The sequence below is a fragment of the Eubalaena glacialis genome, chromosome 17, assembly GCF_028564815.1.
Source record: "Eubalaena glacialis isolate mEubGla1 chromosome 17, mEubGla1.1.hap2.+ XY, whole genome shotgun sequence".
Lineage (NCBI taxonomy): Eukaryota > Metazoa > Chordata > Mammalia > Artiodactyla > Balaenidae > Eubalaena > Eubalaena glacialis.
This window is the reverse complement of record NC_083732.1, coordinates 46,595,430-46,620,388: the sequence shown is the minus strand read 5'-3', so window position 1 is coordinate 46,620,388 and position 24,959 is coordinate 46,595,430. Positions and strand designations below refer to the sequence as shown.

Genomic DNA, 24,959 nt, shown 5'->3' with positions numbered 1-24,959 from the left:
GAGTTGCAGCTTAGGCAATGTTATTATGTTGGTTCCCTGAGAAGAAGATGCCCAAGAGGGGATTAAATATATAAGGATTTTATTAGGGGAATTGCCTATGAGAAAAAATGGGGAGGGATACAGAGAAGGCTGGGAGAGCCATCAGTCCTCAATACAAGCTGGACGCTGAGTGAAGGAGAGAAGGAAGGACAGTGGTGGGAGTACCGTAGACCACTAAGCAGTCAAAGGGAAGCTCAGCAAGGTCATTAGGAGTCCAAAGTTGGCCGTGGAAGGAGTCTGTGATCTCCAAAACAGGCCTACCTTAGCCTGCCGGCCTTGCTCTGTCACTGGCTTGGGGCAGCCAATGGGAAGCAAGGCCTTGGTGCAAATGTGGTGATGGGTTTCAGAGCAAGGCGGCATGTTGTCAATTAAGATCCCTGGTGTTAGGGGTTGGCAAGGCACGTTGTCATGGCCACCATGGTCACAAACAAGAAAATTAGTTGTATTTCCCAAGTCTCCCTTTCAGACTCAAAGGATTCTACTGTATGACAGTGAAGGAAAAATGTATCGTTTGGGAAGTTTTGTCTTCTTATATTAGCTTCTAGTTGGCCATTTGACGATATCTGGAGACATTCTACCTTACGCCTTATACAATTTCAAAGCAAGTGGTTTTTAATCTTTGTTAAGTCATGAGACCCTTTGAGAATCTGATGGAAACTATGAATTCCTAAACAAATGTACACATTATCAACAAATCGCACAGACACACAAACTTACATGAACTCAGGGGCAGGCTTATTTTAAGATCATTAATACTCCTAGGTTAAGAATCTTTCTTTAACTAGCACTGAATCTTAGATTACCAAATAGTTCAGTGATTGTTATGCTACGAGAGAGAGATTATATAGGTGTGCTGAAGTGAAGAGCATCATTTCATACTGTGCTTCACTTTTTTTTTTTCATTACACAGTTGCTGAGATACTGAAGAGAGCTGGGGTTTAGCAGGCCCCCGAAGCAGAATGTTTGAGACATAGTGATTAGGCAAATATTGAGGGCCTAACATAATGTCTAGCATTACGTTAAGAGGTACAACAGAAGTGGGTATAATAAATCATCCCTGTCCATGATGAGCTGACAATCTCACACCATTAGCCAGCCATTCTTTCAGCAGCTATTGAGCATTTACCATGATTGAGGCACCATTCAAGGTACTAGGGATACACAAATGAATAAGACCCAGTGTCTGTCCTCAAGGAGCATTTGTGGTAGAGGAGATGGACATGAGACTAAATAAATTGTAAGAAATATGTACAAGGTAGCCCATGAAGGCAATGAGTGACTCAGTGGAGAGGGAGAGAGCTGATAAAGCTTTCTGGAAGAGGTGTCATTGATCTGAATTTTGATGGATGAATATGACAAGTTACAAAATAGTGTAGAGGCTTACAGAGGAGAAGAAAGCCCATGTGAAAATGCATGGGGACCTGAAGCAGTTTGAGGCTGCAAGAGCATCAGATTACAAATTGTCTATGTACCTGAGTACATCTATAGACTATATGGACCAGATTATACAGTATATTTATATATAACTATAGATGTGTATTGATGGAGTTAAACATCCAGTTGTGTACTATAGAAAATTAGACTGGTAGGCTGTAATGAACATAGTTTTACCTAAAATCAGGGAAGGTCTGTTAGCCAGGAGGTCCACTGCTGGCCCAAATAAGGTTTGTGCAGAGCAGGGAGCCAGTGAGTTCAGGCCCTGGGACCTCCTGAAATCTTCAGCCATTCTTGCTGTCTACAAACGTTCTGGGGACTGGACCTGACTTGAGTTAACATCCACTTCTTTGTAATACTGTTATTATTAGATTGCATGCCTGGCTTTGTGCTCAGTGCGTCGAGTGCAAGCTTTAGAGCTAGGCTGTGTGAGTATATTTGTCAGGATCCCAGCAGGAAACAGACAGCCCCCTCAAAAGAAGTAACCAAAAAGTGTTTAGAGAGGGGATTATTTGTAAAGGCTGGGGGTAGGGGTTATGGGAAACCAACAGGAAGTGTGAAGCACAATGGCAGCCTTTCTTACCTGAAGGTGAGAAGGGATGAGAGAAGGTAACATTCCCTGAAGGAGCAAAGCCTGTTCCTTTGACTATAGAAAAGGCTGCTGGCAGGTGGGGAACTAGACCCTGACCCTGTTCGTCCTGCCCTTCCTTAGATCTCCTGCCAGTGCTCCCACTGGTAGAACCCAGAGGGCCAGGATGCCCACTGATGCAGTTCGTAAGGTCAGCCTCCAGGGCACAAAGCAGGGTGAAGGGCGTAGAGTGGACAGAGAGGGAAAAGAAGCACATGGATTTGAATTCTGGCTGGACCACTAGTTCGTTGTATGACCTTGGTCAGGTCACCAACTTCTCTGTCCTTGGCTTCCTCGTTTGTGAACTCAATGAGAATGATAATTGTACCTACATCACGGAGTTAGAATGAAGATGAAATGAGTCATGCAAGCAAAGCACTTAATATGGTGCCTAGTACATAGAGAGTGCTAACAATGTCAGTTAGGATGAGAACCTTGGCTCTGTTGCAATCTACATTTTCTAGATAAACTGACTGCTGTACAGAAATTTTGAGTGACATTCCCAAGTTCTCACACGTCTGATAAGTAGCAGAGACAGAATTTGAACAGTGGGGTTTCAAAGCCCAGAGTCTTAGCCCTTGTATAATACACTACTTCATAGCTAGAACAATGGAAACCCCAACAAAAAACCTATCATATTGGTTCTCACTGTGGATATTTCCCTGGGGACCCCATCCCCACGTGTACTCCATGCTCATCTTGGACCTAGGTTGAACCTGATGTCTCTGACTAGGTCTCTGAATTGTCAAACCCACCCCTCAAAGCCTATGCCATCTCCCAGAGTTCTATGAGCTACCTCTGCCTCTGTAGGCTGGGCAGCCAGGCCTTTTGAAGGGGGCTAATTGTACCTTTCCTCCCTCACTTGGGCCTTCCCTTTAGGGGGGCAGAAGGGATACAGGACAGTAAGTGCTGGAAGTGTTCAGAGTAGGAAAGACAACCCTCTGGGATGCTCAAAGAAGTCTTTCTAGAAGGATAGTTTTGTACTGGGCTTTGAAGGCTACATAAGTTTCACTAGCCAGAAAAGAGGCTGCTTCACAGAAAAGAAACCATCTTGCTCAGGGACAAGCCTTACTGAGGAGGGGGCAGGTAGAGGGAGTGGGAAGCCCAGGGGAGCCTCTCATGGGGTTTTCTTCAGCCCTTGGTGACCTGCTCATGGGTGCAGGTGGGGAGCAGAGAATCCCCTCACCACACAAATAGCATGTCAATAGTAAAATTGTGGCTATGGCTGTCACTTTACATGCCAACTGTTTTTCTTGCAGATTTCTGATTTTAATGCATGATTTTCAGTGAAAATTTTTGTGATATGACTTTGATTTTCAGATTTCAAGACCCTCTGCTTTGTGCAGATCAACATTATTGATATCAATGATCAGATCCCCATCTTTGAAAAACCAGATGTGAGTAGTTATCACCTTGTTTTTTCTTTACTTTGTTCATATTACCTGACCCCTACTTCTGGAATAAAGACACAAACAGTAGTTAGGGAAAATGCCAGACTTAATATCTTAGTCAATGCACTGGTACCAAACTCAAGCATCATCTTCAGTGGAAATCTTCAGGGAACAGTAACAATCACTGTTATAGTATCTGGGATCATCTATTCTTTTTATTAGAAACTTTTGCCAACAACTCATTTATTTCAAGGACTGCTTGGAAGCTACAACCACAATCTTTGTCCAATTGAAAGGAGTTGAGTGGCTGCTTGCAGTTTGTCATTATATATTTTGTGGGTAGTAGGACAATAAATAGATTACTGCTAGGTCTCAAACAAGCATGTGTAGTCAGAATTTAAAATTTTGAATATTGGCAATTTAAACTCATTTTGTAATTATTGGATAAGAGAAAAGGGGAAGAAAAAACTAATCTCTGGTTTATGCCAAAAAATGTGCCCAAGACATCTGCAAGAATTAGAATTGGGAGAAAAGAGCAGGAGAAAAAAGATCAGTTGAGTATATCAAGAAGAATTCAAGTTAACTTATTATTAATGTGGGGGTAGTTTGACCGTTGCTTCCCTTAAAATGGATGCCTCTATTTATTTATTCTGGAGAAGAGAGAAGCCCTTTTGGCTGGATTGTTATGTTTGAAGTCAGTTTATGAGGCAGCCCAGAGCCTTGTGATTATGTTCATAAATCACAATAGGGATAAGGCAGTGACACAGAACGGGAATTGATTTATGGGAGGGTTTGAGGAGGTAAAAGGTGTGACAATATAACTTGTATAGTAGGCACTGAGGTTAAGCAAGTGTGAGACTAAGAGCCTGTTTCTACTCTGCCTCCATTCTCTTGGGCATTTGGTCCTTTCTGTGTGTTGTAGTTTCCTTGCATTACATCTAGACAGTGTTTTTAGATTGAGGGTAAGAGTCCTGCTTTGGGAATCTCAGAGCTTCGAAAGGCAAACTGGGCCTTAGAAAGGTGAGTCCACTTCTTTCATTGCCGTGGTCCTTTCCTGGACTCTGCCTGTTACCATCTTCATGATCATCATGCCAAGAGACATGATCTGGGGGATTTTCAGCGGAGGAGTGGGAGATGGTCTAGGTCAGTGTTAATTAAGAGCACCTGCTTTGGAGTTGGACAAACATTGGTTTGAATCCCAATTCTGTGACCAGCTAGCTGTGTGGTCTTGGGTGGGTTTTACCTCTCCAGTCTTTTGCTCCTCTGTCAAATGGAGATGATAATATAGCTACTCAGTAGGGTGCTTTGTTTTGTTGCTTATCTTTATTGAGCACTTATTATGTGCCAGGCATTCAGGGGTTTTATATGCATTGTCTCTGTAAATCACCACAGCACACATGAAGTAGGTTCTGTTATTATTATTATTATTATTATCATCATCATCATCTCCAAGGACAGATGATGAACCTGAGACTTTAAAAAATTAGATAACTTATTTCAGTTCACCCAGGTCATAAGTGACAAGCCTAGGATTCATACCCAGGCCATTTGACTCCGAAGTTCAGGCTCTTAACCACTATTCCCTGATTGATTTAAGAATTAATTAAAATAATGTAAAGTGCCTGCCACATTGTAGGTACGCCATACATAGTAGCTATCTATTTGTCTCAACTATAATGATAATTACAGTTATTAAACATATTGGATGTGAGTGGAGGGATATGTTTTAGAATCCTATCAGTAGATCTCTGAGACGTTGTGTTTCCTGGTACGATGGATATCAGTCTACAAGTATGACTGATGTCAAAATCAACTGTAACCCACTCATTAATAGAAAGAAACATGCTTGGTAAGTATTGATGCAAACTGTGACTTGTGTCCATTCTGAAACCAAGGAGACAAGTTTGCCCTTTGACAATTGTACTCGCTGACAATGGACATTCTCATTGTTTCCTTCCCCTGTTTCCTTCTTAGTATGGAAACCTAACTCTCCCTGAAGATACAGCCATTGGAACTGTCATCTTAACCATCCAGGCCACCGATGCCGATGAACCACATACGGGAAGTTCTAAAATCCTGTACCGAATTACACAGGGAGACAGTGAGGGACGTTTGGAGATTGAAACAGATCCCGAAACCAATACTGGATATGTCAAGGTTAAAAAGGTAAATAGCACATTGAATGGAATTTGTCTTTTTCAAAGGTTAATTTACTTAGGACCATTCAAGGACCTATAAGCAGAGGTGACATATTAGCAGTGACCTCTCAGGTGTGTGATGGACTCCTGGAACACTCTCAGTCATTCCTGTCCTCCCAAAAGACAGAAGGCAGGATTCTTGTTCTGGGTCTGTCACTAACTGACCAAGCAGCCTTTGCAGAGTGAGGTAGAATTGACATATAAAATATATAAACTACAAGATAGAAAAATTTTCAGTATAAGTATGTCCCATGAAATACTTGGGACATACTTATACTAAAAAATTGCTTGTTGTTTACCTGAAATTCCAATATAACCAGTTGTTCTATATTTTTATTTGCTAAATCTTGGGCAAGGTGGTGCTCCGGGCTTTATTTCTCTCTTTGCAAATGTGGGGTATTAGACTAGACGAACCCTATGAGCCCTTTAGGCTGTAGACTCTTTATTCTAATGGGCCAGCCATTGGCTCCTCTTTAATAATGACTGGAAATTGGTAGGTCTCCTTTAATAGACAAGTTTTAATAAACAAGTTTATTCTTTCATGGCTTCTTCCCTGCCTACCCCTTACTTTCATCTTTTATGGTATTGCTGAGTCCACTGGCTCTTGCTTCGTCTCTCCCTTTGTAAGGACTGGGTAGTCTAGAGCCAAAATCTTGATTATCATGATACTTGCTTTTTAATAGAGGGTCTTCCCATCCTTCCCTCAATCTACTCCCATCCCCCACTGTGTACAGCTGAAGTTTGACCCTTTCCTCCATGGCTACCTCATTTATGCTTTAGAGCATGTAAACCGTTTACCAGATGACTCAATAGGAAGCAGCACTTGTCATCCAATGTAGTTAGAATTAAAAGGGGTCAGAGTTACAGCAATAGAGACTTCGCAGACATGGTTGAATGCTGAAGGTTTGTAGGGCAGTGTGTTGGAGGCTGCAAAAGAAAGCTCTGGAGGAATGTTTTGACCCAGAATAAAGGAAAGCTGAAGTAGATGCTAAAAATGAAGACAAAATAGAATAATTTCCCAGAAAATGGATAGAAGCACAGGGAGAAAAGTACTAGTGCTGAAAGAAGCCCTGGGGCAGAATCTCATAATTCTGATACCATTATGACTATATAACCCACCTCTGACAAAGGGCCTCGCTGGGTTTTAGCTGCGAGGTTTTTGTGTGGACCTACTCAAGCCATTAGTATTTTGTGTGAGTCTAGACATTTGGAAAAGGTGCCATAACATCTTCCCCCTCTATTCATGGCTGCCTACATGGAGACAAAGAACCCAGAAGGAAAGGGCAGTTTTCAGAGTTTGCAGTGGGTGGTCCAGGCAACATACGTGATCTTTTTGCAGGAGGTGGGGGCAGATAGCTTCTATCCTCCCACAGGCCCAGAGCTCTCTAGGCATCTAAGAGAAGATAAAGCCCTGTCCATCTCAGTATGAATGAGTCCCACATGTCAGTAATTTTTCATGGTGGCTTGTTGTGAATCAACTTAAGTTAATTGGACCATTTGTGGCTAAAGGGCACCTATAGGGAAAAATTGGCAACGTTGATGATTAGCAGTAGGTGAGGGCTGTAAGTATCCTCCCACACGCTCTTGACATGAGGAGGTATGTTACAGTACAGCAGGCCTCTGGCCAAAATCTTTGTCACATCCTTATTTTGTTTGTGGTTATATTCCAAATGTCCAGAATATTGCCTGGCACACAGTGGAGGTTCAATAAACATTGGTTGCGTTGAATAAATAATTGAATTCTGTGCCACGTACAATTAATAACAAGCAGGGACAAAAACCATCATCCAACTTGTGCTTTAGGCTTGTGATGTCCCAGCTCTCTGTCCCGCAGACACTGTGGGCACAGTACTCTAGTGAGAGGATTCATCTGACTGTCCACAGAAAAGGTGTTGATAGACAGAACAGAACTGGCACTCTGGAACTATGAAGGGTATAAGCTGCTGGACTAGCCAGATGCTACACTCTTGTTCATTTAATGACCAAGAGATATACTATATTTTTAACCAAACTGCCTGTCTTGAATACCACTAATATCACAAAACCTCTTTGTGAGATCACTTTGCTAATTAACAAACCTTCTAGTGCAGCTTGAGATAGTATGAGCTCAAAGCCTGTAGTTGCTGCCCCTGGAGTGTGGATCTCTGATTAGGATCTGTCAAATGCTAAGTGACAGCCAGCCCAGAGGTGTGGATTCTTGATGAGGATACACTAGATGTTAGCCAACTGCCCCTAGGATGTGTGTACTCACATTGACAGATGTATGTATTCATACAGTTTTCAGTATTTTAAATAAATTAGACTCTATTATGTGGTTTTTCGTGTGTAGCTTAGCCTTACTTCTAATTCCCTCCCCATTAAGCCATCCATTGCTTCAGAACCATTGTGTTGACCATTTTTTAAAAATTTAAAATCCCAGTGTAGACTACTTTTATTTCCTGATATTTTCTTCTTCTTTTTTTTTAACATCTTTATTGGAGTATAACTGGTTTACATTGTTGTGTTATTTGCTGCTGTATAACAAAGTGAATCAGCTATACATATACATATATCCCCATATCCCCTCCCTCTTGCGTCTCCCTCCCACCCTCGCTATCCCACCCCCTAGGTGCTCACAAAGCACTGAGCTGATTTCCCTGTGCTATGCAGCTGCTTCCCACTAGCTATCTATTTTACATTTGGTAGTGTATATATGACCATGCCACTCTCTCACTTTGTCTCAGCTTACCCTACCCCTCCCCATGTCCTCAGGTCCACTCTCTACTTCTGTGTCTTTATTCCTGTCCTGCTCCTAGGTTCTTCAGAACTATTGTTTTTTTTTTTTTTAGATTCCATATATATGTGTTAGCATATAGTATTTGTTTTTCTCTTTCTGACTTACTTCACTCTGTATGACAGTCTCTAGGTCCATCCACCTCACTACAAATAACTCAATTTTGTTTCTTTTTATGGCTGAGTAATATTCCATTGTATATATGTGCCACATCTTATTTATCCATTCATCTGTCGATGGATACTTAGGTTGCTTCCATATCCTGGCTATTGTAAATAGAGCTGCAATGAACATTATGGTACATGTCTCTTTTTGAATTATGGTTTTTTTCAGGGTATATGCCCAGTAGTGGGATTGCTGGGTCGTATGGTAGTTCTATTTCTAGTTTTTTAAGGAAACTCCACCCCCCATCTCCACCAGTGAAGGGGCTTCCTAGTGTGTGGAAACTTTTCCTCCTTCACCACTCCCTCTCAGAGGGGCAGGTCCCGTCCCTATTCTTTTGTCTCTGTTTTTTCTTGTTTCTTTTGCCCTACCCAGGTACGTGGGGAGTTTCTTGCCTTTTGGGAAGTCTGAGGTCTTCTGCCAGCGTTCAGTAGGTGTTCTGTAGGAGTTGTTCCACATGTAGATGTATTTCTGATGTATTTGTGGGGAGGAAGGTGATCTCAGCTTACTCCTCTGCCATCTTGAAGGCCCTCTCCCTGATATTTGCTTAATCACAATTCTATCAACACCTGTTCATCTGAATTACAAATGTGCTAATGGCAGGTAAAATTCACTGAGGAGCACACACTCCACAGCTGAAGCCCCTTGTGCTTCATGAAGCACTTCTGCACACGCTCCTTTTCTTCTCACGCCGACTCTGAGGGAGGCAGAAATAGCCCCGTTGTACAGATGAGGTTCAGGCCCACAGCAAGATACAGTCAGTCCCCCAGGGATGGCAGAGTTGGGAACTTGACCCCAGGCTTCTGACTCCCTTCAGGAAATGATTTCTGTTGGGGCCTGGCATTGCCATTTACTAGCTCTGCGACCTTGACCAAATGTTGTAACCTCAGACCTCAGTTTTCTGATCTAAAACATTGGTGAAATGGCAGCACCCTCTTGATAAGGACATTGGAGGATTCAGTGTGAAAATACATATATAGCTCTTAACACAGCCCCCAGAAGGTAGCAGTCAATTTAATAAATGTCCAGCATTCTTAATTCTAATTAATTAGAGTGAGGGCAGAAGCCAGGATTCTGCCTGTGGACAGATGTGTTTTCGCTTCTTGCCAAGGGGACCAAACTTGTCTAATCCAAGAATCAAATGGCACCCACTGGGGACTGCTGACTCAGCCTCTCTATGGGAGGACCTGGAAATCAGTAATTTTAGTGCCCTGCAAAATGTTCCTCCTTTACTCTTGCATTACTACCACACTTCCCTTTTGACACCAGGTTTGTGGGTTTTCCACACATCAAGCCATTCTCCAACACCAGCCTGATGTCCTACAATTTAACTCAGTTCTGACACTGTCTACCTGGAGATAACATCAGACCCCACAGGTTAAGGGCTCAGTCCCACAAGACTCCCCCCACCCCACTGCAAGAGTCAATTGCAAGTCCTAGGTTGTCACCTGTACTTCTGACTGACTGGCTATAAAGCAGAGGTTCCCATGACTCTCTCCTTGGGTTGGATCATTTGCTAGAACAGCTCACAGAGCTCAGGGAAACATATTTACCAATTTTTATTTAATAAAGGATATGATAAGGGATACAGATGAGCAGCCAGATGAGGAGATACATAGGGCGAGGTCTGGGAGGGCCCCAAGAGTAGGAGCTTCTGTCCCATGGAGTTAGGGTGTGTATCACTTTCCCAGCACATGGATGTGTTCACTAACCCACAAACTCTCTGAAGGCCTTACTTTGGGGATTTTTACTGAGGCTTCATCATGTAGACATGATTGATCATTAACTCAATCTCCAGCCCCTCTCCCCTTCCGGGGTGGGGGGTGTGTGGGGCTGAAAGTTCCAAGCTTCTAATCATGGCTTGGTCTTTCTGGTAACCAGCCCCCATCCTGAAACCATTCAAGGAGCCACCAAGAGTCACCTCATTAGAATAAAAGGCGCTCCTATCATCCAGGAAATTCCAAGGGATTTAGGAGCTCAGTGTCAGGAACCAGGGGCAGAGACCAATATATACATTTTTTATTGTTTCACTTGCCCCAAGTGATGCTTAGGATTAAGCAAGTTTTAGAAGTGCTGTCCTCTCTCTGTTTACTGCTGCCCCAAGCTCTCACCTGTTGTGTGGTAGATCATCATACTCTTGGGACAAAGCAGGTGTCAGGAGCCAGGAAGGCTATTTCTTTGAGCCCTGCCTGGCTCATCAATAATTCTCCTGGCACCCCCTTTCTTGAAATTCAGGGGTTTGTTTTGGGTTTAATTTTTTTTTTATATACAAATTTTGTCACTTCTTCATTATGGCTGATCCTTTTTAATTCTTAGTACGTGACTTATTTTTAACCAGCCAGAGTATCATCTGGAAAACTAATGTGCACTTTTTTCTCATCACTGATGATTGGTGAAAATGTTAAATATCCCCAGTCTCAAGTCCTTTCCTTCAGCACTTTATCTCTGCTTCCAGGTTGAATCTAAATCATGGGGTTTGACCTTTTGAGCAGTTGTATGCAGAAGAAGGATTGTGGCATGAGTGTGTGTTTTCAGCTTACCTGATGAGTAAGTTGCCCAGATGGGCCCGAGGTAATCCCAAGAGGCCGTGAGGGTCTCTTGACTTGGCTTTGCAGGCCTGCCATGTCATGAAAGACAGTATATGTGGTTTGACAAGGCTTGTCCTTGATTAAACTCTGCTGATTATCATTTGCAAATTTAGCATCTTCCATTTCTAATTTTATCCCTGGAAAATTTGGTTCAGTGTTTTTCCTGGTGTGAAAGTTAAGCAGACTGATTGATGGCAGGCTGATTCTTCCATTCAGTAAGTGTTTCAGGAGCACTGACACCCTCTCCTAGGAGGGTGACTCCCAGGAGACTGACACTGGTCTCCCTGCCCAGGTCAGATAAATTCAAATCCATCCCTCCCATGGCTGCTCCCAGAGTTAACTTTCTACAATACAAATCCCTGCCTTGTCAGTCTTGTGCTCACCACCTCTCTCTGCTCATCAAGAATAAAGTCCCAACTTCTTAGCTTGATGTGCATCTTCTCTGTCATCTCTCTCTTCTCTCAGCTTCACATGTTCTGTTTTGGTAACACAGGCTGCTCCTCATCTGCAGATATACCATCTCATTTCTTTACCCCTCACCTCTGGTGACCACATGAAGGGATGGAAAAGCCAGGGAGGGGACTTAGGACCTGATGGTAAGAATGGGGGGGGGGTGCATCCTCTGCCTGAGCACATAGAATGCTGTGTTGCCTGTCTGAGCCTGGGTGTGGCTGGACCCACAAGGAACAGAGTGCTGTGTCCTTTATCCACATGGCAGGCTTGCTCTGGAGGCCGCTGCCTTCCTGCTCCATCAACCAGACCTTCTCAGTTTGACACCCCTGACCTTATCCCCTGAGATGATGAATGGGTCCCTGGGAGTCAGATGCTCCAGGTTGCACACACCTCCTCACAACCCTCCAGGTGAGGGGCCCTTTCAGACCATGTGGTAGTGATCAAGGGGTCATCATTGGGTTGTGCCCTGCAGGCAGTGGGTGCTTATCTCTCTGAAAAAACCTCTTTTTTTACATCTTAGCTAGCTTACAAAATTATACAAAATTTTATATCCTGTATTTTAACAAAGGTCAATTGATTCTTATTTTCTATCTCAAATGACCTTGAGTCTTCATACATAATTCTTTCTCTTCCATATGGGCAAACTTTCTATTATACTTTCTTTTGAACTTGGGTTGTGATGTTGTGTGTGTTTGTGTGTACATGGAGGAGAGGGTTTCTAGAGAGTGGGGATTTTCTCCAGAATCTCTTTCCCACTGGAGTCTGCAAGGGCTTGAGAAGGACCAAGGCCTTCTCATTTTTATCTTTCCTAATGGATATACTATGGGCACTGCATGTCAGGGCAGTGATGAGAAGCAAGGAAGAATATAACACAATTCCTCTTCTCAGAGAGCTCATGGTCAATAAGGATCTAGAATACATAACCAAACAATTAGAATCCTGAGTTAAGTACGATGAGATTACAGAGGACATGGAGCTCACCCATTTGGGGATAGAGAGGAAGGTCCAGGGAAGCCAATATGGAGAGGACAGCATTGAGCCAATTTTTGATTGAGGGGGAGAATTTTTTCAGATGTTGGAGAAGGGCAGGCCAAGCTAATGCAATCGTGTCAGTTTTTTCTCTTCATGAAAGGATACTACCATTTTTGTTTAACTGATGAGAAACTGATATAAACTCAAGTTAAAGAGCTGACAGCTCACCAGGAAATCCTGGGTGCTCCAGGCCTGGAAGAGGGAATAAAACAGTGCAGTTCCCATAATCTATAATGTGCCTTTTGGGCTTTACTTTGGTTCCTTCATCTTTTTGAGGTCATGGGTCCCTCTGAGACTCTGACAAAAGCTATCCTCTCCCTACCAAAAGATTCACATATGAACATATGTATTGTTAAACAACAAAAATTCAGTTGAGTAAATTTAAGGATCAAATTGGCTTTATTAAATACTTCATAAATCAAGTGTCATCCCATTTAGCAAAAAGAAAGAAGCTCCACCAAGCTGTAGAAAAGAAAAGATTTTTTAAAGGTAGAAAGGGGGCGGACAAAGGAAATTATTAGCAAAGAATTCATTGTTTCAGACAAGGTTGCCCCCCTAAGGGGAACAAAAGGGCCTATGGGGTGGATTACCTCACTAGTGCTGACCAGATAATTCAAGACTGACTGGTTAAAGGTTGCATTCCTGGAGCAGGGATTGAAACTGCAATAGGTTAGTTATTAAGTTTTGATTTGCTTACATGGGGTTTAGCACAAGTGACTCCATTTTGGGCCTGCTGTTTCTTTTTAACAATTTTCCCCTTTTGATCAGACTCTCAGCTTATCTGAGAGATGTGATCAAAATTTAAGGCATTAAATGCCACTATCACATACCTCTCTGTAGTTCTCTCAGCTTCTGTTGATCCTCTGTGTGGTATTCACAAGTCATAATGTTTTTTTGCTTAATCTCTGTGATAGTCACAGGCATCAGCTTCAGGTTCACAATTTTTAAGTTGGTCATTCTCTTTGTCTCTTTTCTGATGTTCTAGTCTTAGGGAGACTTGGTAGTTAACAGTTGTGAGCATGCATTTAATGCTTTTGAGAGAATACAGCGCATGAGGGAGAGTACTCTGATTCTAACAAGCAGGATAATTCCCAATGTTTGGAGTGCACTTTGGAGCCATGGTCTCCAAGACCCAAACCAATCAAATCAAATAAGTCAAAGAAAGACTCCATTGCAGGAGTCACCCTTTTAAGCCAAGAGGAGTGGCTTGCTCAGTGATCTTATGGAACTGAATTTCAGCTTCCCCAGAAGTGTTACTCCAGGTGCAGCAGGTGGTGTTGGCCACAGTGCAGACACCTCCTTGCTCAGCTAACAGAGAATCAAGGGCTGTATTATTATCAAGAACAACTTTGGCCAGAAAGTCTAAAGATTTTTTTTTGGGCAGCTATTGCTCTAACAGAGGATTTTTCAATATGTTTCAATATTTTCAAGAGTTAAGGAAAGGTTCCTGATCTAGTCTCATTTACATATACTCTTTTTTTTCCCTCTTATTTACATATACTCTTAACCGGGGAAGTATGGCCCTGCTAAAGGAAGTGAATCCTGAGTCATGAATACGTCTTGATAATTCCTTTCTAACTCAATGATGTAAATCCAGGGGAGTCAACCAATGAGGTGTCTCAGTTTGTTTGTGAACAGTTAGGGGAACAGTTAGATAACCTAAGAGACATTGCCTGATATGTACCAGCCGTCTAGGTACATAAGAAGAATGACAACCACCACAGACAAAGATAAATCCTGTCGGGACACAAATCACTTCCACCAAGGTGGCACTGTTAATAGATTCACTTGCAGGGATAGTTGCATTTGCCTGTTCAAGCCAGATGTCAGTTAGGTTTTCTCCTAGCCTAAAATAGTAGTTGTTTTAAATTTCAGAGGTTACCTCCCTTAGCAATGGCCTGGAAGATACAGATAATGGTGTTACCTTTCCAGGCCAATGCCAGAGTAAAGAAAGGGAAAGAAAAAAAAAGTTTCTTGTTCAGTTGAAGGGTGAAGTCTTGATGTGGTGTCTTGGAAGGAGGCATCTACCTCAGTGTCAGCTACTTCTCTTCCCAGTCAATTTGATTTGGAGATTTCCAGCATTTGTGCAAGACCAGATGTCAGGTGGAGTCTTCTTCAGCTGTGAGATGTGTATCCAAGGTTTAAGACCCTGAAGTTTGGCTGCCATCTGGGTAGTGAGGGGGACCTGGTATAGTCCATTCCAAGGCGATTCAAGGGCAGTCTTTGTTCTTAGTGATTCCAATTCAGAAGGGTGGGAGAAAACTGGAAACATTAGTTTGGAAAGTTGTAGCCAGATATTTGAGGAAAGTAGAAAAATTCAGGATCCAGTCCAGTTTACAGGTATATAACAAATCCTTAAAGATAATTAGAAGGATTAGAATCTAATATAGATAAAGGTGGAAACATAATTTATTAAGCAGTTAATAAATTTAAGCAGTTATTCCTGATTTTTAAAAAAATTCTTTTTAAGGATAATCCCACTAAAACTTAATTTGTTTGCATTAAATTTGCCTTGATTATTTACATAAGTGCAGCAAGAATAGTGATTGACTATATAAGCTCTTTTTAAGATTGCTTTGCTGGAACCTTGGAAGCAAGGTACTCTCTGAGTCTATGTACATCTCTCTCAAATGTGACAATTCAGTCCAAGCCTTGGTAATATGGTCAATGTTTCCAGTTGTGTTCCATTACAGGAGAACAGATTCTTATTGAACTTATGTGAATGACTACCTATATTGCCATGAAAAGAATACATTAAGAGTTTCTGAATTCTGGAGAGATCATGTAGAAAAAAATGTCATTTTTGTTTACAAAGTCATAGTGTATCAATTGCTGTAAGTCATAGATTGCTTAAGAGAAAAGATTTCTTTAAATCTGGAAAACCAAAACATTAAGGAACCAGCAGTGTTTTAAAAGTCATACAAATTATAATCAATCATCCTCCTCAGTTTATTTATTCCAATGTAATTAATACATGCTCTATTTGAATCTAGTTTTTCCACTAGTTCTGGAAATTCTTACTCAGTTTAGTTTTATGATCTTAAAATGATCAGAAACCTGTATTCTAGAATACCTGTCAGAGTCCTTTTTATGGATTTCTCTGAAGATGAAGCAATTTTGTAGGAACATTTTTGCAAAAGCATTAGAATAAAAAAATTAACTATCTGTAAATGACAAAATCCTTAAAATGCCCATTATTAAAGATCTGATGAGAATTCATTATAATGGAATTGACAAGGAAATTTGGTTATTTTTGTAGTATGTAATGTTTAAGATAATAATTACAATTATGACTGATAACATCACACCAGGAAATAATAGGTTTCCAGGAATTTTATTCCATTTCTGTAACACTTATAACATGTACCTATACAAATATAACATAAAGAAGGCTCGGTATTACTTGTTTGACGATTTTTCCCATGTAATTTAAATATCAAATAAGCCTAATTAGTGTAACATCTCTCTTTTTATAAGGAGAAAGAAGAAATCTTTTCTGATTTTTCCAAAGGCCCTCTGGAAAATCCCAAAGTTATTTCCAGGTCAAAAAGGCTTCACTTAGAATTTGGTTTGGGGAAGTTTGCCAAAAAATTCAAAAGGTTTTGGACACTTGGCTAAAAAGGATCACAGATCATTATGAAACAATACTTAATTATCCACTTAATTATCCAAAGTGACAATAAAAGATTTCAAGAGCAAATGCAATATGTTACATACTTCTGAGCCAAACTTTGCTCTTTTAATATTGAGAAGACTCAGTAAGTAATCAAAGACCTGATAATAAAGATATAAAACACAAAAAGTTATTTTGAGAAAACACAAAATCTTTGCTTTCCAGGCAGGTTATTTTAAAGATAAAGAAAAAACTTTGTTTAAATTTCTTATTAAGAGTAGATCTCATTTATTAGTAAATCTAATAAAACTTTGTCCTTTTAACAGAGGAAAGAAAATTAAGTTTTAGTTTTACATAAGTATACTATTGGTATTAAAGCTTATTTTAAAACCCTTATAATAACAATTTAATTTTTAGCCAACTTGACCACACAAGATTTCCTCTTTTTTCCTCTCTTTTTCTTTTTCTCTCTTTCATTCTTCTTAACTTCCTATGTCCATAGTTTGTCCTTTTTTTTTCTTCCCATTTTGAAATAACTAGTTTTACTTTCGAGCAAAATCACTTTTATTTCCCTCAACAAAATGTATCTCCATACTTCATACCCTTTTAACCAAAAAAAACACACCAACTCCAAAACAAAAAACACATTCAATTTTCCTTGCATACAGAGTTGTTTCTTATTATTTTAAATTGCATATATTAGAATTCTTAACCCTTAGAAACCTTAATTTATAGTGAAAACTTAGTAAGCAGTTGTGAACTATTACACTAGCATTCTTTAGATTAGCAAATTTGTGAATATATTTCATAATTTTTAGAAATACATGCTTCTTCATAGTAAAACTTTTAATGTGGCACAAACCGTATATACTAATAGAGCCAAATACCTTTAGTTCCTCTGCAAAAGGAAACCAAAAGTAGGTAAAAAATCTATGTTCAGTAATTAATGTTTTAGTATTTTATATTATTTAGAAGTGATCTAGATATTCAATGAACTATCATTTAATTTAGCAAAACGCTAAGGGTGTAAGTTATTAAAGAGATTTGGGAGACTAAGTACACATACCATAAAATATAATTATTGCAGAAAAAAGTTTACCTAAAAACTCTTATCCCAGTTACATCTATCTAAATCACTTGCTCCCAACTATTATGTTTAGATTACCCATGAAAACTTCATGAGACATTAGACAAAGTCAGCCATCACCCCAAGCTATTTTTTTTTTAATTTTTTGCTGACAAATTTTGTAACAGAGATAACATGGACTTATTTGACTAATAAACCCATGTAGAATAAAATTTGTGTGCCTGTATTATATTCAGTGTAATTCTAGACACATTCTATTTTAATCAAACCAGCAACTTTAAATTAACTTTGATATAAAATATTTTCCCAGAATATATAAACCTGAAAAACATTTGGATTAGCCTCTATTATATTTTTGAGACTTTCTATGAAGACTAAATTTATATAAATGCTTGTTTGTTTAAGCCAGCTAAATAGAACTCTTTTGTAAATGAGTTTTAGCAATACCATACATCTGCAACACATGTATATGTAGACACACACGAACATACAGACGGACGCAGAGACCTTATCGCTTGTTTTACTAGCTATTAAAAGAGTTGAATTTAAGTTGCTTTTTTTGGTCCTAAATTTCAAATGACCTTTCACCTTTTTGTTTTTCTTCTGATAAAACTTACCTCCCTGAAGTTCGTACTTTAACATTTACATCTCAGAGGCACAAGGAAAGAATGCAAGTTATAAGCCTTTTAAGATAAAATAGGGGAGGTTTGGAGATTGGTAGAAGGAATAGGTGAACTTTGAATCACCTCTAGAGCTGCATATCTAGTTTTGCAAAGATTTGTAAGATGAAAAGAATTGCTCTTGATTCCTCAAGGAATTGGGTTGAAACCTAAATGACATCATAAATAGCTTGTCAGTTTTCAGCCTGTTTAAATGGTAAATGTTTCTGGCAGTATTAAAGAACTCCATAGACCCAAGAGGTATCCTCAAAGAGGGTGCAAAGGTTACTACCTTTCCAAGGTCCAGAGTTACTCCCAAAGATAGCGAAAGGAAAAAACTGACAGCCTGCTTGCCCTAGGTAGGAAGAAAGCCAAGCCAAGCTCTTATTTTATTAATAAAAGGTAACTAATTAATAGTTTCTTCAGAGTGGAGAGGCAATTCAGACAGAAGATTACCAGAATGAATATTCAAATAAAGGAGGATGGAGGGGAGTAGTAGGAATTATGTCAGTCCTATAGTCTTTTTTGGGTACCTTTTATATCTCTAATTTTTTATTAGTCTCTTGCAATGAAATTTTCAATGACATTATTTTGGAATTTTTAAGTCTTTTGGAGGCTTCTGCATGCCAATTAAAATAGGTATTCCTTGATTTTAAGTGCAATTCTTAAATGCTTTTATCTAATTGGAACGTTCCTCATGATGGTCATTGTCATTCCCCTGAGGGCTGGCAGCAGTTTGCTAGGACCCTTAGCAGCAAATGGAGTTCAACTTCCATTACTTTCTGTTCAGCCATATTTGGGACCTCAGTCCGATGGTTACCAAGCCAAGTTCTTATGCACAAAATTCTAGGTTGTCTTTAGTAAAATTTTGGCCATTTTTTGGTAGGTATTTATAGCTCCTGAGACATAGTTTTTAGACATAAAATAAGCAGGTATGCTGGAAGGTGGTGCACTTAACTCTTTAGAGTTTATGGATCCCATTAGCTATGCTGAACTAATACCTAAAAGGGCTGTGCCACTTACTTGGGGATTGTGCATTGTTTTACCATGTATTGTACCTTGTTGCACAGAAATTTTCTTTAGGTTGGCAGGTGGTCTGTATCAATCTAACCTGTTCTATGACCAACTTATCCTAATACAGGAGTCTTTGAGTTAGGTGGTGAGCACTCTAACAGCCCTTAAATGCTCCATCTGTACCCACCAAATTTTGCAGCTTTTTTGTTTTTGGCTTCTGAGATCTCTGCTAGCAATAGCCCTTATCTACACAAAATAAGACAAACAAACATGTACACCTTAACACACCAGAGGTAACCAAGAGATGTTACTGCAGACTGACCAAGAGAAGGCTGTGCACACCATCAGCAATTCCCAGCATGGATTAAGTCAACAGACTCCATTAAATGGGGACTGTGGAGTGGAACTAGGGAAAGGGATTCTATACAACCGAGGGGAACTTCAGACAGAACCAAGGGCTAGGGGCTCAGATTCTGCATGGAACCCTCTGCCAGCTCAAGTTGACCCACTGAGCCCTGGACTGGAAAGCCAATTGGATCAGGAGCTAAACACAAAGAGAGTGGAGCTCAGAGGGGTTTACCCCCAGCTCTTGGAAATGGCAAGAAGGACGGTGAACTTAGAGTTTTTTGAGGGGTACCACACCTGTGTTTCTCATTGTCCTCAAAGTTGTTATAAGTCTCCTTCAATCCCACCACTGCCACCAAATTTGTTAACAAAAATTCAACTGAGGAAATTTAAGGATCCAATTGGCTTTAGTAAACAATTAATGGATTGGGCATTAGCAATCTAGCAAGTAGAAAGAACCTCTGCCAAGCTGTAGAAAAGGAGAGTTTATTAAAGGCAGAAACGAGGCGGAAAAAGGAAATTATTAGCAAAGAATGCATTGTTGCAGACAAGGTTGCCCTCCTAAAGGGAACAAAAGGGCCTATTGGGCAGATTACCTCACTAGTTCTGATGAGGTAATTCCAGGTTGATTGGTTAAAGGTTGCATTTCTGGGTGGGGGTTGAGACTGTAATTAGGTTAGGTATTAAGTTTTGGTTTGTTGACATGGGGTTTAGCACAAGTGACCCCATTTTGGGCCTCCTGTTTCTTTTTAACAATACAATATTTAGATTTTGGTTTCTAGGAGTTCATGGATCCCAGGAAGCCCCTTTTTCCCCCTTTAGAAGCCCTACTTTAGGGTCTGTCTCACTCCTCAGCAGGTCTCTAGGATTAGGACTTTTTCCCCATAGAATTATGAACTCTGCCTTGAGAGGAACCTTAAAAGAATGTAAACCAATCGTTTGGGTGATATTTTTAAAAAAACCAATTGCTTAAATGATACTTAAGTCCTTTTATGCTAGCCTGACATGTATTGTTTAAGCCTATTCTTGAAAGCTTCCAGAGTTACGAACTTGCTTTTTGAAGCAACTCTTTCTGTCTTGGGTAACCCTAACCGTTAAATTCTTCCTCAAACGAAACCAAAATTAGTTTCTTGATTTTCATTCCTGGTCCTGTCCGACATGGCTTGAACCAGAGCAGACCATCGATTTCTTGATTGTCTCTGCTAACCTCTCCCACCCCCATGAGTTTAAAGTCTTTTATTTTGAGGTTTGAGTCCTGAGGTTTCTGGGAAATCATCCTCCACCAACGTGAAAATCTCTGCATAAGCATTTCCCAATGACTTCTGAGAACCGTCTTGAGAGAATCAGTAAGTTTCCGCTGAATGAATGAATTACTCCAGGGTTAATAAATTTGAGGAGTACTGCATTGATTTCCTCTTCTAGGAGAGTCAGAACACACATTAGCATCTTAAAAGTCCTGAGAAGTCCTGCAGCAAAAACTTTTCCATGGCTCTATTATCCTGAAAAGTAAGTTTTTGCTGACACTAGATTAAGAACTGCTGCTCTGTAAGCGTTTTTCAAGGAACATAGGGAATGAATCTTAAGAGAGCTAATTATCCCCCAATTAATTTTCCTTCTTTTTTTTCCCTACACAGCCTCTTGATTTTGAAGCAGTAGCCGTTCACAATATTGTGTTCCAAGCAGAAAATCCTGAGCCTCTGGTGCTTGGTGTACAGTACAATGCCAGCTCTTCTGCTACATTCAGACTTACTGTGACAGATGTGAATGAAGCACCACAATTTTCCCAACAAGTATACCAAGCAAAAGTCAGTGAGGATGTGGCTAAAGGCACTAAAGTGGGCAACGTGACTGCCAAGGATCCGGAAGGTCTGGACATAAGGTAGAGGAGAGAAGTGCTGGGCAGACCTAGCCGCGCGCTATGACCACAGATGGTGGGGAGGAAGAAGGGCTGGGAGGGGCAGAGAAGCTGGCCTGACTCCAGGACTCTCCCCTAAGGGAGCAGCCAGCAATCTGAGGCCATGTCCCAGTGCACTTGGTGAATCTGCCCTTGGTTCTGGCAGGTGCCAGTACCCTGGGGGGCATCAGTGAGAATCCAGGCTCGGGCAAGCGGGAAGTGGGTCAGATTCCACCCCAGCCTGCCTACTGCAGGTCCCAGCTGAGAGCTGGTGAGTTCAGGAGGTGGGGTCTAGAGACTAGACTGTCCAAAGCTAGGCCCTCTGTCTGGACCAGTCATGGGACCAGGATCTGGGGAAGAGTTCCAGCCCCTAAGGCGGACTGGAGTTCTAAAAAAAGAATGAAGCAAAAACCTGACTGGGCAGACTCAGCCACCTGCCAGGGTGAAGGGAATCTTCTCAAAGGGGGTTGTATAGGATCCTCAGCGTTGCAGAGAGCAGGTCTGGGGCAACAAGGCTCATTCCAGAACTCAGCCCTGGAGAGATGAGTACATGGGCTAAGAAGGTTAAACAAGATGTATAACTCTTTCTATCTTAGGAATTCTCAATCTTTTTTTTTTTTTCCAGTGCAATAAAACCCACACAGATTTGCCTTAAATATGTACAATGATAATTAATTTTTCCAAGATGACATATGTATGTGTATGTAACCATATCTGTATCAATATCTATAACCTTTTTAAGATCATCTAGTTAGTAAGCACACAGATAGGACTTGAACCCGGATCTTTTGCTTCTATTGTATAACATCAGTCCTACTGTCCATGGCATGACAAATATTTTAGCATGACTTAAAACCCATGCATGTGGTTATGAATGACAATTCCTTAAGTGCCTCTAAACATTTAAGGGGAGTTTTGCCTCCCATTGAGCGATCATTTAGGCAATTGGAATCAGTTCCAAAACCTTTTTCTTATTGTCTGTCAGAGTAAAGTTCCCACCTACTGTTTTGCTCTGCAAGCACTTGTCACCTTTCATAAAAAAACAAATATGAGAAAGGAAAGAAGACTTGGGTTGTACTGTATGGATAGTGTAGATACTGCTCCATACATCAGAGTCACTAATTATGATGGGGCACAAAATGTTCCTAATTTAACAACCATTTATTGTTTAACAAATGCTTCTATCTCCCTTATGAGAATGCTATGAAAGTTATTAGTCAGAGACAAGTGAGTAAAAATTTGAGTTTATGAGTGGAGAAAACAAAGGCATTTAAGATCATTCCTTAGATGGATCCAGGAAAAGATATAACGCATGTACTATTAAGTTAAAATCAGGAAGATGAGAAAGAAGACTGAGAAAGGGAGTGTCCTGTAAGAGACAAATGAAAAAAATACTTCATGAATGAGGAATAATCAATAGTTCGAATGCTAGTAATGAGTCAGTTAAGAATTAAGGATGACTCCAAAGCTGCCAAAGCCTGAGCAGTTTAATTCTTTTCTTTCTTTCAGGTCCACAAACTTAGAATCCATTAGCACCCAATGGCTCCTAATCCAATGTATCAGTAAATATTAGAGATTCTTTCATTGAAATATATCCAGAATCCACCTGCTTCTCACCACTTCTGCAATGGTCCAGGTCACCATAATCATCTCCTCCACCCCTCCCTGAGTCCATTCACTGCAATCAGAGTGTGGGTCTTTAAAAAAGTAAATCAGATCATGTGACTCCTCTGAAAACCCTCCAAAGGGTGTCTGTCTCACTCAGAAATCCCAACTACATAGGAATTTTTAATTCACTGACCATACACATAACCTAACACAGTGCTTGGCATATAGAATATTCTAACACTGGGGAAAAATTAATTTGAACTAACACATCATCACATCATAACTTCTTAATCATTCTCCTACTACTGGACATGTAGGTTGCTTCCAGTTTTTTTTTTTTTTTAATTCTAGAAAAGTTTTGAATGTATGTATATAATTCTTTTTTTTAACTTCTATTCAATTGTTTTTTATTTGGAGAACATTTCCAGAGGTGGGATTCTTTGACCTAAAGATATAGACATCCTTATGGCTCTGATGTGTTGTTCCCAAAAGGCTATAGAAATTGGTTTTCCTGTGGTTCTGGGCTTGTCTCTCTCAAATTCACCTTTCATACACCTACCAATGAGTCCCACTGAAGACACAAACATGACTAGGTCACTGTCCTGCTTACCACCATTCCCTGGCTGCCCACTGCTACTCATGATCCAGCTCTTTCCAATCTCTCTGGCTTCATCTTGTGCCATCCACTGCGTCCTATTGATATTTTATTCCACCACTGCTGGAATGTCTGATTCCTCCACACCCTAAGCTACTCCTTGGCCTCTCAGCCTTAGTTCATACAATTCCTTCTGCTTAAAGCATCCCTCTTTTTCTTGCTTTAGTTAACATCTACTCTTTCAGAAAGACTTCTCTGATTCCCATTAACTTATCTGGGATTCCACATGGCCTCTTTGTATTCACCACATTTTACTGGAATTATCTGTCTCTGTGTCTGTCTCCTCCACTGGCCTAGAACCCCTTTTTGTAATCTCCTCTCTTGGTCCACAGCCTGATATTTGCTAAGCCCTCAATAGATGTCTGCTGAATGAGGAATTTACTGCGCCACCCACCAGTAGCCTCTGAGTATCCACCCATTCACACATTTCCACCAATGAGTGTTCAAGTTTTCTGAGAGGGGGCGGTTTGCTAATCAATTTTAAAAGATAATTCCAGGTTGTTTTAATTGAAAATCTTTGATTGCCAGAAAAGTTTAACTTTTTTTCTGCTAGGGTTTGTGACTATACCTTTTCTTTTAAACAAGTACAAAAACCACTTTGTAAGGATGAACAAATCCTCCCTTTGAAGGCAGATGGTATACAAATAAAGCAGTAATAATATTAGATCATGCTTCTTTAAATATGTTGTCAGTAATATGCAAGGGATAGTGCTGATATAATAGCATAGTGATGCATAAACTATCTTTACATTTTCATGCAGAGTAACGTGGGCTTCCTTTTGCTCTTTTCTCTTACTAAAGTTATTCATTAAGAGGTGACAAGAGAGGTTGGCTAAAAATTGACCCCGTCACCGGCGAGATCTTTAGTGTGGCTCCGCTGGACAGGGAAGCTGAAAGTCTGTATCGGGTACAAGTGGTGGCAACAGAAGTAGGTGAGCCTAAATAGATAAATAAATTAAAAAAATAATATAAAAGGTAACACAAATGATTAGGGGCTACATCAGTAGAAATGGGAAGGAGGGTGAGGTGGGTGGGAAACTGGGTCGAATTGTCAGAATATCTTACATTGGAAAAATGAGAAGGGTACACAAGTGGAGAGAAGTGCTCACACCTCAGTTTTGTTCAAGATGAGAACTCCCGTGCTCGGTAGCAGGGCTCTTTCAGGCAGGGATGCACCTGGAGGCTGGCTAGGCTTCAGGGCTGCTGCTCACTCTGGGGTGTCCTGAAGGGACCACAGCTTCTAGGAAGGTTCCTGTGTCCCCACTGAGCTACCTCCCTTCCTCCAAAGTGGCTGTGGGTTTCTCCAGGGAGCAGGGTCAAACCACTGCCCTGCTGACCTAGACTATTACTTGCTCCTTCAAGCTTAAATTGCAGTGACCGAGGTCT

The 24,959-nt window shown here is 40.6% G+C and overlaps 1 protein-coding gene across 7 annotated transcripts in view; it reads left to right on the top strand.

Annotated features, from left to right (window-relative positions):
* Window positions 1-24,959, top strand: part of CDH17 (cadherin 17) — a 71,886-nt gene that overhangs the window by 36,927 nt on the left and 10,000 nt on the right. For all 7 annotated transcript variants that reach the window (XM_061171629.1, XM_061171628.1, XM_061171631.1 and 4 more), the window contains 4 exons: window positions 3,422-3,498; window positions 5,467-5,658; window positions 21,051-21,295; window positions 24,375-24,505. In XM_061171629.1, the coding sequence (XP_061027612.1) occupies window positions 3,422-3,498; window positions 5,467-5,658; window positions 21,051-21,295; window positions 24,375-24,505 (645 nt within the window). The remainder of the gene's footprint in view (window positions 1-3,421; window positions 3,499-5,466; window positions 5,659-21,050; window positions 21,296-24,374; window positions 24,506-24,959) is intronic.